At 50.0% G+C, this 15614-nt stretch overlaps 1 protein-coding gene across 1 annotated transcript; it reads right to left on the bottom strand.

Annotated features, from left to right (window-relative positions):
* Positions 1-2393: 2393 nt before the first annotated feature.
* Positions 2394-11092, bottom strand: SFRP2 (secreted frizzled related protein 2). The gene is made up of 3 exons (XM_055549533.1): positions 10328-11092; positions 7857-7937; positions 2394-3752 (listed from the first exon to the last, which is right to left on the bottom strand). The coding sequence occupies exons 1-3, from the start codon at positions 10824-10826 to the stop codon at positions 3448-3450; spliced, it is 885 nt and encodes a 294-aa protein (XP_055405508.1). The 5' UTR covers positions 10827-11092; the 3' UTR covers positions 2394-3447.
* Between the last annotated feature and the right edge of the window lie 4522 nt (positions 11093-15614).

Below are 15614 nucleotides of genomic sequence, written 5' to 3'. Positions count from 1 at the left end.
TGTATTTGTACAATGAGTTTCAGGAGCAGAAATCACATTGTTTCATAACCCAGAGGCAGTGATTGCACCCTGAAATACATATGCCTTGACTTGCTTTCCAAGGTGGCCCCTCCCCCATCAAGAACATTGAAAACCAAGTAGTAAGCAAGATTTGAAAGGCAAAACATCAAATTATCATTTGATAAGAGAATAGAGAATGAAGACTGGAGGGTACTGTTAGATAAAATGGACTCCTTTATCCTTTTTAACCCTATGAATTTCACTGCACATAGATAGGACCTTTGAGCACATAGGAAATGTTGCCCCACAACTCTTATAAATGTGTTCCTGTAGAACAACTCATTTCTCAAATTATGTAGGAAAGGGAGGAGGAATTACATGTATGGTAGATACGTAGCTTTTATATCTTTAAACTTTTCTGATCTCCTATGTGGGATATCTTGGTAGTTTATTAAGAGGTCATGAATCATCTTAGGAAACACAAAAATCCAATGTCTTCTGATTCCTAGCTTTTTTTCCCAATAATGGATGAACATTCATGTTTTCACCTGTCTACAAAAGAAATCTGATAGTTGAAAAACCAAGGAAGAATACAACAGTCATGATTATTTCAAAAAGAAATGAGCCATACCTGTATTTGAATCATCATGCAAAAGAAAACAATGAAACAAAATTAAAGATGAACCAAAAATCTATGTGCTCTTCCAAGCATGTCTTGTTGGCTCATAGCCTTGACAAAGATGGGAACAAGGGGTGTGGGGGGATTGGAAAATTCACAGAAGGGTGTGTAAGGCAGCAGACAGGCATCGGAGTGCCTACTACCTCCTCACATCATGACTGAAGGAGGCAATGTCTGGCAACAACTAGCTCTCCGGAGCCCCAGGGTCCGCATCCTTTAACGTGGGCTGGCGACATCTGTTTTGATTGGACAGGGAACATTCAGATAGGTCAGCATCTTCCAATTGTTTCTTTCCACTATTTTTGGATGTGTTATACTTATTTCCACTTTCTAATTCCTAAAGCGTCTGTCTACTGTTCTTTTGTCTTTTATCTTCTCTCTCTCTCTTGCCTTTTCCAGGATCCCAAGTTTCCGGTTTCAAATATTTACAGTGAGTCATGGCCTTAATCATGAGTGTCCCTCATTCAGTCCATGGGTGCCTTGTAGGAAGAGGATTGTGTTAGGAGTCTGTAGACTCAGATGAGAAGCCGAGTTGATTGGTAACCCAAAAGAAGAGGAAAGAGATTGCCCAAATTGTGCAGCTCAGCTAGGCAGTGGGGCTCTGTTGCCTTTTGGTGCCACCAGAGCTTGAAGTGCTGTAGAGAGATCATGGCTGTATGTGCAGCAAACTTTTCAACTAAATCAACAAAATGCTGTCACGTAAAGGCTTCGCAGGAACACCACTCAAAATTTCGGATTTGTTGAGGACACTGTTGATCTTGTGTATTACCTGTCCTTATATTTCATATAACTTACGTTATAAATATGTCATTGTAATTGTGATTATTTCTCTTCTTTTACTCTGTCATGTCAGCTCCATAAGGACAAGGAGCACTTAGAATGGGGCCAGACCTGCAGCAGATGTGCAGTGCGCATTTGTTGAATAGAGATGTGCCACCCTGCTCCTATGATCCACCCTGGATTGAACAGAAGGCAGAAGCTGTCATCTGAAAGGCCTGCATTTCAGCTCTGAATCAGCCTCATGTTAGCCATGGTGCCTAACCCCTTTGAGCCTTAGTTTCTTCATGTGTTTACTAGAACTTCTGTATGCTATGCTAAGTCACTTCAGTCATGTCCAACTCTGCATGACCCCATAGACGGCAGCCCACCAGGCTCCCCCGTCCCTGGGATTCTCCAGGCAAGAACACTGGAGTGGGTTGCCATTTCCGTCTCCAGTGCATGAAAGTGAAAAGTGAAAGTGAAGTCGCTCAGTCGTGTCCGACCCCATGGACTGCAGCCTACCAGGCTCCCCCGTCCATGGGATTTTCCAGGCAAGAGTACTGGAGTGGGGTGCCATTGCCTTCTCCTGGAGCCTCCTAAAATAAAACAATGAAGCATCTGGATGGATGTATGGATGGAAGCCCTTCTCATCTTCCTGTTCTCTTTTCACCACCCCCTCCCTACCCACTGCCTTTCAATGGGTGCTCTTCAAACCATGGCTCTGTTTATCTGAGGGTTAGAATTTAAGTGGGGAAAGAATGAACACTGTTGCAATAGTGATTCTTTTTCATTATAAAAATCTGCAGAAATGAAAAGCACAACGGCCAAGCTTGTGAACCTCAGGTTCAGGCTTGTGTTGCCGCCAGGCTGCCACTGGATGGCTGAAACTAGACCAAAGCAGGCAAACCTCTGCCTCCCTGCAGGGTCTGCAGTAGTAGAATCTGTGTGGGGTGTGAGACACAAGCAGGGGCCAGGGGATGGGTGGTGGAGAGGTGAGGTGCTTTCTGAGTCACATAGGAAATAGACACTTCAAACCGCAGGAGGGCTGGGCCTCGGGAGGAAGGAGGTGATCACTCTCGTTCAGCTCCCTTTCCAGTTCCTCCCACTGAGAAGACAAGACAGAAGACAGGGAGTTGGTAAAACAGGATGTAAAGTTTATATACAAGAATATAGTGTTTATCTGAAATATTTACAGTGTTGGTTAAAGCAATATTTTTACAACTTTTTGGGGTCGACTACTATGTATATTACAGGTAAGCTACAATGGTTTAATCTGCAAAATTAAGTAAAAAAAGTGTTTTAAACAAAGTTTAAAGTACTCGGGTCAATCATAAAACTGGTCTGTTTTGCCTTTTATTTGAAGAACTCATGCTACGGTGGTTAATGTGGTTTTTATAAATGGAAGTACTCTACCTGGAAATGCAAAATGCAATACATGCTAGTTGTTAAGTTCCCAACAGGGATGTTAAATGACAAATGACTTGTTACACAATTCAGGTGCTGAGTATCAGGCTGCAGCTGAGAGAGGTGCTGAGATAACAGCCAGCTTTATCTCAACCGGGTTTTGGACCCACAACAGAAAAGGGAAAGTTCGGGCCACACAGAAAAGTGAAGCTGTTTGCACGTTACAGCAACCTCAGTGGAAACGGACCCAAACCAAACCACCAAAAAAATCAAGCCAGAGTCACAGTTGCACCTACGTGAAATAGCTCTTAAGTGACCTTTTAAAAAACTTCATAAAAATCCTTGTGATTTTATTAGTTGGAATATTTCTACAAGATTTTGGTGTGTTTTTTCTTTATGTGAAGACACCTATCTGTTCCTGAGGCCTCCTGGGGCCTTATAACTCAGGAAATGCTGGGGGTGCAAACGTGCAAAAGGCAGGGGAAGCCGCTCCAGGCCGGAGCAGGAGCCGAGGGACTGTGCTTGGGAAATGGCGCGGAGGCCCCAGAGCAGCGGGGCGGGTCGGCGGGGCCCTGGGAGGGGCCCGCCGCGAGGCTGGCCTGGGACTAGCACTGCAGCTTGCGGAAGCTGCGGGAGATGCGCTTGAACTCTCGCTGCCCCTTCTGCCACCGCTTCACCGAGGTGATGACCAGCTCCCCACCCAGCTTCTGCCCCATGACCAGGTAGGGTGCGTTGATGTCGTTCATCTCCTCACACGTGCACTGCAGGCTGTCTTTGAGCCACAGCACCGACTTCTTCAGGTCCTTCTCGGACACTCCGTTCAGCTTGTAAATGGTCTTGCTCTTGGTCTCCAGAATGATTTTGGTGTCTCTATTGATGTAGGTGATCTCCTTCACTTTTATCTTCAGTGCTGCGAACACAAAAGGGGGCAGGGTCACTTCAGTGATAAGGAAGGCATAAATCCCCCTGCGTGTCCTAGACTCGCCTGGGAGAGGGAAGAGGAGCCCCTTGGGGTTGACAGGGGCCGCAGGCAGGGGGTTGGGAGCTGAGGGCAGCAGGTGGCTCCATTTCTAAAGCCTCAAAGGGTTGATCGGGCACTTTTTTCAAACCAGCCATCCTTTAAAAACTCCCCTTGTGGACTCAATTGATTTTCCCTCCTTGCCCTGTGTTCCTGTGTTTGTATGGAGGCTGCATGTGGAGTGTGCTCTCCTCGACAAATGACTTCCCCTATTGGAAAATTCACCATGAAAAGAAATGCCTGACTCTTAGGTGAAACATGATCCTTCTGTGGCTGTAAACTTTAAACTCAATTTATGACGTCGGAGAGGTTTTTGGACAAACCTGTAAGGAAATTATATCACACAATCATTGTTTTCTAAAGAACAGACTACAGGGAAGGAGAATTGATCTTACAGCTGCATTTGATTTGGTAAAGTAACTTGGAGAAAAAATATCCAAGACTCTTTTTAAGAGCACAACATGTTTAGCTGTAAAAGTGTTTTTCTGAAGACCTCATCCTCATATGCTATCATTTGCCTGTCCAAGGCCAAGGCATTTACAGATCATATATGCACTGCTTCCAAGATGGATATGTAGACTCATTAGAATGCTAAGACCCAAAGTAAGTGGTTTACTATAAAAGACACATTTTATAGTCATGAACAGTATGCTTTGGGAAAGAAAACCCTACAAACATACGTGCTGGAATTAAATTTCAAGACTCCATGAAGTCAGGGAAGGGATAGAATTTTAAGGTTGACAGGATCATCTAGCTAAACTCTCTTGTTGGTACACCAAGAATCTGAAATCCAGAGAAATTCAATGATTTACAAGAGGTCACCCAGTTATGCTGTGCCCTAGCTGAGCCTAATTCTCAGAACTCGAGTCCCCAAACCACTGGGATCTCAGCCACAGTATCAAGTCTCTTGTCCTGGCTGGTGCATTCACATGCCCAACTATAATGTGTTAACGATTGTTCCATAGAGATTATATGCAGGTGTGACTTCCTGACTCTGATGGAGTTTAGTGCAGTGAGAAATCGCTGCTCTGGAGAGTTTTTTGGCTTTTCCAGCCGAGCAGGAAACGACTGAAGCTCAGCCAGGTAAATCAAGCGTGCTGGGACTTGGCCAACCTCTGTTTGTCTGAGATGCATCTGGGTCATAATATTGGGTGCTCAGGGTTTTTCGTGAGATGAATCACATGGCAATGTCACATGTTCCTATGGCCTCGGCCTAAGGGCCGGGAGTGGGGAAGGTATATGGTGGGAGAAGTGATTATCATGCTACCTGGGACCCTCATCAATAGCACAGACAGAGCATATGTGAGATTTTGCCTGGTCAGACTAAACATTCTTGAGCCCAAAACATCAGAAAAATCATCACTTTTAATCAGAGGGAAGACTTATGACTCATCTTTCTCTAGCTATGAAATAACTAACTTTTTAAGAGCTTACCATGGGAAAACTTCAGACGTTTCCTTCCTGGGTTTTCTGCTGGGACCAAATATAGGGAATCAAAGCTCTTAAATAACTTTTCCTGCCCTGGATGGAAGGTATGAGGCGGGGATGCAGGGTGTACTGGAGGCAGAGGTGATGATATTGGGTTGGCTAAAAAGTTGTTTCCATAATACATTATAGACAAATCTGAACAAAGTTTTTAGCCAACCCAATACTGTCTGGTCCAACAAAAGGTTGCATACAGAGGCAGGCAGTTCTGATTCATTCTTTCTTCACCAGCACTTTCCCTACTGAAATCAGGAGGTCTTCTCCATCTTGCTTGTCCTTCAGAAGTGCAGTGGGGAGATTGTATGCTTTCAGGGATGATTCAAGTTAAATACATCAGATTTCTACCTTGTTCCTTCTATCCTTTCATTGCTCCCTCAAACTATATAGGTGATGTGGAAAACCACTTATAAACCAGTATAGGACTCACCCCATACAATTTAAGTTTATTATCCCCCTTGGGACAAAATGAACATGAAGAAATAGAAAACAAACTTGTGAGGTATCTGCATGTGTGATACCTTAAGTGTAATGACTTCCAAGTTGTTCCAAGGTAAGAGAAAGAGAACATTGGGACAGACACACACACACACCCACTTTTTTTCACAGGTCTTGATGCAGCATCTTTAGGAAAGAGATCTTATGTAAGGTTAACCACTAAGCAAGCAGGTAATGAATGTGTGTGTGTGTGTGTGTGTGTGTGTGTGTGTGTGCATGCACGCGTGCACATGCGCATGCATGTGCCTGAGCCCTAATTTCAATTTTTTTGGAGCTTCACTATATCATGGAAGTCAGGAGAGAGATCTGTACTAAAGCTAGTGCAAAGGCTGTAAGCTGCCAGAATAAAATGCTATACATTTTTATATAAACTTTATTTAAATTATATTTTAAAAATTTGCCCTTAAATCCTGAGCATGGAAGCTAAGAACTGTGTTTTGGGTAAGGCTCTGGAGCTTTGGGATTGCTGCTGCCAACATGCCTGGCCATCTCCTACTCTGAGAGTTTTTTGTCTTTGAGTATAGACATCCACCCCCATCCAACCCCATCATCCACTTGTGGCTCTTGCTGAGGGGGAGGAGTAGCTCAAACTGAGTTGCCTTCTTCCTTCCCCTTCCTCAGCTGTGTGAAGCTTCTCCTATAGCTATGGATATCCTAGGAGTAGCTAAGGTTAAGCACAGGACACTTCCTGGAAGTGACCTGGGGTTGTAAGGGGCAGTGATTGGTGGTTTCCAGAGTTTCAGGGACCTGGCCAGGTCTGAGACTTCTGGCTGGTAAGTTGTAAGGAGAGGGTGGGATGTCATTCCTCCACACTATGCACTGGAGTGGTTTCTGTCTCCAGGGTTTAGCTGAGTATGTAGAAGTGTTCCTAGAGGTCTGTTAGAGTCTGTTATTATTTGCTAGGACAGAGACCACATCTGTTTACCAGTAAGTTCAACCTCCTGCTTGAATAAATACTTTTAAAAGGCATCAACCCTCAAACGCACCAAGAAGTGCCTGCTCTTGGAAGAGGAGGAAAGCATGAATGTCTCAGGAATCTGGGTGAAGTTCTCTGCCACCCCAGCTCTGAATTTAGTGCGGATCTTATGTCTAGCTGGCTCCTTTGATCCCCACAGAGGCTGTGGGACTCCGAGGAGGTGCTGCTGAAGCTCTGAGTGGACAGTCTCCTCTTTCCTCTTAGCGTTCTCCCTTAAGGGAAGTGATCTACATGCCATGGAACTTGGGAGTTCCCGAGCACTGTGTCATCACGGCACCTTACATGTATCTTGCCAAAGTAAATTCCTAGCTTTTTTCTTTTCCAATTCAAGGAAACTCTTTCCACCAAATTATTAACTAGTACCTTGAATATACTCACTGACAGTGGAATACAAGAAGCAGAGCATCATGTTTGGCACTGGACTAAATTTCTATTTGGGGCCAACTTAATGTCTTGAATCTGTTTTACTGAGGCTAATATTTACATGTTTCCATCCCTGGGACACATGTTTAAGTGACTAAAAGAGAACATGGGCCAGGATTATGCTTGCTGGCAAGAAAAAGCCAAAGTGAAGTGAAAAATGTGCCATTTGAAATTCATGATATGAACAATTTTCATTTATTTGATTGTTGCTTAACAGAGCAATGACTCTCACCTAAGAGAAGATACAATTCAATACAAGATAGTTAATGTAGAGAGGAAACTAAGATAACCTGTTAGATGATTAGCTCAAGGAAAGATGAGTTGTGATGCTATTTTACCCAAACCTTGTGGCTCAGCTGGTAAGAAATCCTCCTGCAATGCAGGATACCTGGGTTCTATCCCTGGGTTGGGAAGATCCCCTGGAGAAGCGAAAGGCTATCCACTCCAGTATTCTGGCCTAGAGAATTACAGGGACTGTATAGTCCATTGGGTTGCAAAGAGTCAGACACGACTGAGTGACTTTCACTTTTACTTTATCTAGTAATAGTAACATCTTAATGAATTGTATCTTTAAGCTGTACCGGAAAATAAAACTTTTGTTGGTGGTGTTTACTTACCAAAATCATTTTTACAAAGTGTTTCCATTATGTCGTTGTCATCTTCGTTTTTAGTTTTGCAGGCTTCACATACCTTTGGAGCTAGAAACGTGAAAAATTAGTAACTTTGCTTGAAAGGAAACAGCAGATGGCATTTGTAAACAACTCACTGGTAGGGGCTTCTTCAGGCAAGAGGAACAATTGTCCTGTAAGACCCCTAACTCTGCCTCATTTATAAAGAAGGACCACTCATGCCTAAGAAAGTGTCCCATGCCTCCCATTTTTTTTTGACAGGCAAAAATGCCCACATACTGTGTACAGGTATTCCCAGTGGTGGGGTGTGGGGGTGCGGCTGCAGGTAACTGAGATAGGCTGTAGCTTTTCGCTCTTCCTCCCACTCCTGGGACAAACACAGTCTCTGAAAAAGTTAGCCCCAAGGCCTCTCTGAGGAGAAAGCACTAAAAGACCCTTGAAGGATTTTGGAAAACTAGCAACCACCAACGATGGCCAAAAGATCATCTTTCTCAGCTGCAGGCCACGGGTGCAGCCTGGCCTCTGCTGGCTCTTCAGCCAAGCTGCTTCTGGGAGGGGGTGGGGGCATGGAGTCATCTTGAGGGAGTTTCAAGTCTGGGCTGGGCGAGGTGGCTAGTGTGGTAAGGCTGCATCTGAGCTCTTCCCCTTCGGAAGCACACCTCACTAGCAGCTCCAGTCCGCTCTACCTGGGCCTGCGTCACCTCGTGCTTTCTGCCAAGCCTGTGCTTGAGTTAGGCAGCATTTACTTCACTGTTATCTTCCTCCCTGGTGCAGGTTCTTCTTTCCTCTCTTTGCCTGTTTCAGATGCTTGAAAACAAGCAGACAAAGCAACAACAACAAAACCCAAACAAACAAACCCAAAGCTTTTCCAGAAGCCAAAGAAAGTTGAAGCAAACTGTGTCTGGGGCTGACCAAACCCAGAATGTGCACTAGCTCAATTATGAGATAGCCGGCTAACGGCTCTTCTAGAAGAGTCTGATTCCTTGGAAAAAGGGAAAGAAGAAAACATTCATTTTCTCTCACATATAAATGTACTAATACTGTCTTTAAAATTTAGGTGAAAGTTCATTAATATGAAATTGCGTTTTCACAGGAAAGAAAACCTGTATGACTCATTTTGGAAGTTATTTATCAATTTGGAGAAAGTGCAGAGCAGATTTTGAAAAATGCAAACTTTTATTGTGAAAGGGGAAATTTTTTTTTTGAGAAATGTAGTATATAAAGTTGGTGCAGATTGTGAAAAATAAAAACAAAAGCAACATACATAAAACTGCCCTTAACTTCTCTCTCGCAAACAAAATGAAACTTTTCCAATTAGGAGCTCTAAGAATGTATATAAAATGTTACTAACCTGTATTGGTTGGTCTGTGGTATATGTTGGACAAATGTTTGAAATATGCCAAACATTTGCAATAAATTATAAATCTAACCAATAAGATGATTGCAGACTCATGGTGCCTGCCAGGAAAGACTGCTAAGCAACTTTGCATTTTCTTTAACTAATGATGGCTGTAGGAAAACAATTAGAGATTGAAAGGGAGATGCTGCTGGAGCCCTGAAAGGGATTAGGAAGCCCCCTTTCTGTCCCTGGGGACCTAAATCAGCTCAGACACATTGTATATGTTTTCCTTTCAGGAAGAATATCAAGAGCCCATGAGGTTTTCATTGCTTTGATGGTTTTTGCACAGGAACTCCCCCTCTGTTTTCAAAAAAAACTTGGGAAATTCTCTTTTGCACGATTTTCTCCAGTTAATTAAAACCACTCCTAAGATAAAAGCTGATTAGTGATAGAAAAATGAGTTCTGGAGATTCCCTTTGTGCTTCTTTCTTGGACACCTGGGCACTTACAACCAAAGCTGAATTTTCAACACACATGAGCCAGTCCTACTTTTTATTTTCAAAGCCTGAATGGCAAACAGAGAGTGCCTTAAAAGACTATCTGTTTGCACATTTTGGCGATCGTGGCTGTAGGTTCGGAACGTCCCTGCGTCTAGAATCCTACCCCGTGGTAAAAACGTGCTGCGTGAGATTCAGGCCAGGGTGCTCTGCCCAGCGTGCTCACCCGCCAACTCTTCCACGGAGGGCCACTTCCAACTATCTCAATTGCGGCCCCCGTGCTAGCATCTTTTAAAAGAATGGTGCATGTATCTGCGAAGAAAAGACCTCTTTCAGTTCTACATTTTCTCCGCACCCCCACCCCGCCCGGCGCCTCACTTTTCAACTGTTCCTATGAAAGAGCAATTGGTATAACAGGGAAGGGAATGAGAAACTTGGGTGTGTGTATATATATATATATATATTTGGTGTGTGTGGGGGGGTGATTATCTGAGTTTTGTCACGATGACAAATCAGGGCAAGGAGAGCGTCTGCCCCGCCTGGGACTGGCCCCCTGTCAACGCAACGGGATGCGGGGTCTTCGTGGAGCTGGTGGTGGGGGTGTAATAAGGAGGAGGGCCTACCTTCCTCGGTAGCCGGCAGGAGGTGGTCGCTGCTAGCGAGGGGGATGCAAAGGTCGTTGTCCTGGGGGAAGCGGTCGCAGTCGAGCATGTCGGGCCACGGGAAGCCGAAGGCGGACATGACCGGAGCGCAGCGGTCCTTCACCTGCACGCAGAGCGAGTGGCACGGCTGGATGGTTTCGTCCAGGTCGTCGAGGCAGACGGGCGCGAAGAGCGAGCACAGGAACTTCTTGGTGTCCGGGTGGCACTGCTTCATGACCAGCGGGATCCAGGCGCCCGCCTGCTCTAGCACCTCCTTCATGGTCTCGTGGCCCAGCAGGTTGGGCAGCCGCATGTTCTGATATTCTATGCCGTGGCACAGCTGCAGGTTGGCTGGGATGGGCTTGCAGTTGCTGCGTTTGTAGGGGAAGTCGGACTGGCCGAAGAAGAGCCCGCGCGCCGAGCCCAAGCAGCAGTGCGAGGCGAGGACGATCAGCAGCAGGGAGCCGGGGCCCTGCAGCATCGTGGGTGCGCGACCCCCCGGGGGCGGAGGGAGCCAAGCCGGTGAAGCGGCGGCGGCGGCGGCGGCGGCGGCGGGGGCCGGAGCTCTTCCCGGGTCCGCTCGCAGCGCTTGGCGCGGCTCCGGGGCCTGGAAATCAGCGCCGAGACGCGAGGCGCGCGAGGGACTGCGCGGGCGAGGTTCTGCGCTGGGCTCCGCGCTGCAAGCCTGCGCGCAGCTCCAGGTGGGTTCCGACCGGGGGGAGCAGAGTGAGCCGCAGCTGGGGCCCGGCCAGAGTTTTCTTGGCCTTTTTTATGTAAATCTGGAGGTGGGTGGGGGGAGCAAGGGAGGAGCCAGTGGAGAGTAATCTGAGGAGGGTTGGTCCCTACTCTCTGCGTCTGGTTTTCCGTTGAGAATGCCCCTCACGCGCTCCCTGGAAGGAAATTCTGGCGGCGCCCACCGACCCCTGTTCCCCCCCGCCCCCCAGGACGCTGCCAAGCGCGCGCTCTAGGACTGCTGTGAACAACAAACAAACAACAAATAGAAGAGCCTGGCAGTTGCGCCCCAACAGTGAGCGTGCAGGGAGCGGGCTGTGGGAGATGGAGGGACGCGAACGGCGGCCTTGTAGCTAAGTCCCGAGGGAACGCGCACTGCCCCCCGCGAGGCCCGGGACGGGGGTTGTCTGAGCCCAGCCTGAAGTTTCTGCTGGGCCCGGGGCTGCGGGGCGGAACTGCATTCCCGGCGGCCGCGAGCCAGCTGCCGGCCCTCTCTTTGTGCCCGCAGTCCACGCCAGGGTCCGGCCTGCCAGAGGCCGCTCGGCGAGGCTGCTTTCCTCTCGGATCCCCAGCCGCGGTTCCCAGTCTGGTCCACCCGTGCAGAGTGCTCCCGCCTGCCCTTTCAAAAGGCAGAAAATTTATACAAGTAGAGTCATCGGAGCAAAACTTTTGCATGAAAAAGGGAATGTCAATAAAACGCTGGGGGTGTTGTTGTGTTGGGGGTAAGTCTAGAAAAGTTTGTCACTGTGGAAGCGCCTCTACAGAGTCTCGTCAGAATCACACATGACTGCCCACCATTTCCCGGTTTGGGAGAAGAGACCTGCCTCCCCTTCCGAAATGAACCGGAAGACTCAAGACCCGAAAGCACCGCGCGCTCTAACCCGCTCTGTACCTGGCGGCGGGCACTCAGGGGTATATGCCTTCAGGGCACAGTTTGGGAAGGCTGGTGCTGGGCACAAGGGGTTGGCAGAAAGTGCGCCAGGTGGGCAGGCAGGGAAGGGGTAGGGGGCAGGGAAAGAAGCTCTGCCTTGACACCCACGAAGCCTTGGCAGAGGTCGCTCCTTCGTCCTACACAATGCCAGCGGGCACCGTGCAGGGCGCCAGGTGTACGGAGGCGAACCAAGAGGTCGGTCTGGGCGCCCGCGGAGCTGGGGACTCCAGCTCGTGGAGGACTCCAAAGAGTAAGTTCACAGCTGTAACCCGGGCTAGGGGGCCTCAGGAGGAAGGCGTGTGTGTGTGTGTTGGGGGGGGCTCCTTTCTCCTAATCGCCCCAAGTTTCCCCTTGGGGCTGGTTGATCGTCTCCGCCCCCTAAGCCCCCCTGGCAGTTTGGCGGTGCAGGTCCAAAGAGAGAATTCCCGGAGAGCGGGCGGCCACGGGTCTTTCATATGGAAGGTGGGCGCATTGTTATTCCTTCCCAGCCATCCAGAGCCATCAGTAGGCTCCTTCCTCAGCCTCTCTATTTCCCTCCTTCCGGAAGATGCTTTGGCTTTGGCGGCCTTCCAGGCCCAAGTCGCCCGCCACTGCTTAGAGGAGGGGGTTAATGTGTGGGTGGCGAAAGCCCACTTAGTGTTTTCTCCTGGCCGTGAATACAGCAGGAACATCGCCACCTGTAAGGAGACTATCTTTTGATTCTGACCCAAACATCTGGGTCCCTAAAGACCAGCTTGCATCTTTTCTCCTTCGCGCCGGTGCTCAGCAGGGGAAGGGCCATCCGCGGTAGCGAAAGGCCGCGCTCCTCCGCGGAAAGGGTCCTGGGTCTTTTCGGGTCTAGCTAATAAACTCCGCTCCCCAGTACAAAGGACTTTGAAAAATAAACCTCAATAAAACAGAAGCACACTGAACCTAGCAGCTGATCGATGCCTCAGTTCTAAGAGATGTTAAGACTTGGGCCCGGGGCTGGGATGATGGCCCTCCCAACCTCCACCGCCCCAAGTCCCAACGCCCTTCCCGGGGTCGCCTCCGCTTCTCAGAGGCCCTCGGCGATCAAGAGCCTGGGGAACAAGGAGCTGGAAGCCAGTGGGGGTGGTTCGAGGCGGTGAGCGGCCGAATGCCCGGGAGAGGCTGGGGACCCAGGCCCTCCTCGGCCTGTGCGGCCGGAGGCATTGTTTCGAGAGCCCGCGCGGCCCCAGTGGCCGCCAGGGGGCGCCGGGAGCCGCAGGAAGGTCGGCATCGCCGCGGCGCCTAGCGTCGCGCTCCTGCCTGCCGGATCCCGGGTCGCGGCCCCTCCGCGCATCCCGCCCCACGCCCCCTCCCCCGCAGACCTCACCCTCGCGGCCTGCGTCTTCCTTTCCCTTCGGCAACTAGTTCGCGCCCGGCCTAGCGCGTGTGCGCGTTGACAGTGGAGCTCGCCGGACAAGCAGATTGCCGGCGAACAGGGGAATAACCTCTTACAAGGCCTGGACGCGGGCGCTGCCCTTCGTCTGTGCGAAAAACGCACGAACACGGACACTTGGTGACCGTGGCAGCGCGCTTCCCCAGCCCGGGCCTCTGTGCCGCCGCAGAGAGATGGGCGCACGCGGGGCAGCCCGGCGACGCCTTCGGTGACTCGGACTCCTCTGCGCTCTCCCTTGGGCCTACGGGTCTCCTATCCATGCAATTTATCAAAACACGTCAGAGGCTTTTCTTTGTTTTGCACACGGAGAGTCGATGTTACCTTCCTCACCAATCCACAACCCACTCCTCTGGGGTCCAATAAGTGGTTGTCGGTTTTAGGAACGGAAACTATTCGCCCAAACTCAGGGTAAGTAGTGGTGGGTGTCCACTCCTCAGAGGGCCTCCCCCGCCCCCAAACCACATCCCACCCTAATGCTGTAGGCCTGAGAGCCTGGACTTGGCCCTCTTTTTCTGCTAGTTTTCTGTTGTCGAGGCACTGAAGAATGTTGAGGCACAAAAAAAGTTCCTGTCAGTCTTTCCAGAACAATTCGGCTGCTTGGTTCAACCTGTAATGGCTGGAAGAGTTTCTGGGCAGGCAGGACCCTCACTCTGATGCTCAGAGCTTCTGCCCTGAGTCGAGGGCAGCGGAGGCGTTCTCCCAGCCCGGAGCCGTCGGACCCCTGCGTCTGCTCTCCCTCGGCGGGGAACCCGGGAAAATGCGTCCCCGCCACGCCAGCCCCTCGAGAATAGATAGGAAAGAGAGTTCGGAAGAGAGGGGGTGCAGGCAAGAAGCGGGAGAACGAATACTTGTAATAAGCCGACGTCTTCGTTTCTCCTGATCTAGCACCGGTGGAGGGGAACCTCGAATCGAAAACAAGCTTCTTAGCCCTCACTGTCCATACCACTGACCCGCTCTTCCTCTACACTGGGGAGCTTGGCTTTCGACTCTCCTTGTTAAAATGCACGGCCTCTTGGGACTTGAGCCTTTACACCAACTCAAGAGTGGGGAAGAACGCCCCGCGCCGAAGCCCTAACAGGCCGGCTGAGTGCCTCCCCTGTACCCGGAAATCTCACTGCCACTCGGCAGGTGGGTGTGATTAGTATCATTTTGAAAAGGAGTAGTCACGGAGGGGTGAAGTAACCGGAACCGGGTCACACAGCTCGTGGCCCGGCTGCTGGAGCTGCAGGGGCCTCGGCGGCTGTGGGGATGCGCGCGGACTGATCGGGCGTCCGGGGCAGCGCGGAGGTTTGGCTTTGGCCGCGCGCCTGCGGGCTGTGTGGGTGACGTCACCTTCTCCTGGGACTAAGTCCCCGGGTGGGTGGGGTTCGCGGCGGCCACGTGGGGGCGCCATTTCCAAAACAGATGGTTTCCCCATGAGGGTGGCGAATCGGCTTCCTTTACTCAGATGGCTCAGTTGAGAGCTATTTTATCTTTTTACACTTTGGGCGTGAGGTTTTCTTTTTTAAAAAAATGTGCAGCAGGAACCGGAATTATTTGGTTCTTTCGCCTTTGGGGCTCCCTTGCACCCACCGTTGGGACGCCGACGGCAGCTGGACTGGAAAGTGCAGGGCGCAAACGCGCGCGGGGCGAGTACCCGCGGCTCGACTCCCGCCCTCGGAGCCCAGCTGGTCACTTGCGGATTTCCGATACCGAGGCCTGGGTCTGCGACAGCAAAGTGTTTGCCTCTCGCCTTTTAAGAAAAGTCAAGGCTGAGAGCGAACAGTTTACCAACTGCTAACCCGAGCTCTCTCGCGTATCTCTTTCTTTAAGATCTAAGGGGTCAGCGGGCCCGAGATCGGAGCTGTTAAGAGCGAGCGAAAGGCCCAAGGAGTCTCGGACTCGGCGAGCTGGCAGAGGAAGGCACCTGGAGGGGCGGCGGAGACCAAGACTGCGGTCGGCGCTCTGCCGGAGCGCTGGCGCAGGGCTCGGGGTGACGGTTCTTTGGGGGCGAAACAGGAGTTGTCCCCCGGCCCAACCGGGACGCGAAGCGAGACATGTAATTGCTGGGATCTGCGTGAACTCTGGGAGAAGGCAATGGCACCCCACTCCAGTACTCTTGCCTGGAAAATCCCATGAATGAAGGAGCCTGGTAGGCTGCAGTCCATGGGGTCGCTAAGAGTCGGACACGACTGAGCGACTTCACTTTCACTTTTCACTTTCAT

Source organism: Bubalus kerabau, chromosome 16, assembly GCF_029407905.1.
Source record: "Bubalus kerabau isolate K-KA32 ecotype Philippines breed swamp buffalo chromosome 16, PCC_UOA_SB_1v2, whole genome shotgun sequence".
NCBI classification, from domain to species: Eukaryota; Metazoa; Chordata; class Mammalia; order Artiodactyla; family Bovidae; genus Bubalus; species Bubalus kerabau.
Note: the sequence above shows the minus strand (reverse complement) of the source record. Positions and strands in the feature narration are given on the sequence as shown.

Coding starts and splice junctions, on each gene's coding strand:
- SFRP2 (XM_055549533.1), bottom strand. CDS start 10,826: ATGCTGCAGGGCCCCGGCTCCCTGCTGCTGATCGTCCTCGCCTCGCAC. Junction 7,938..10,327: donor CCTGCCGGCTACCGAGGAAG/GTAGGCCCTCCT, acceptor TCACGTTTCTAG/CTCCAAAGGTATGTGAAGCC. Junction 3,753..7,856: donor ACTTTGTAAAAATGATTTTG/GTAAGTAAACAC, acceptor TTGTGTTCGCAG/CACTGAAGATAAAAGTGAAG.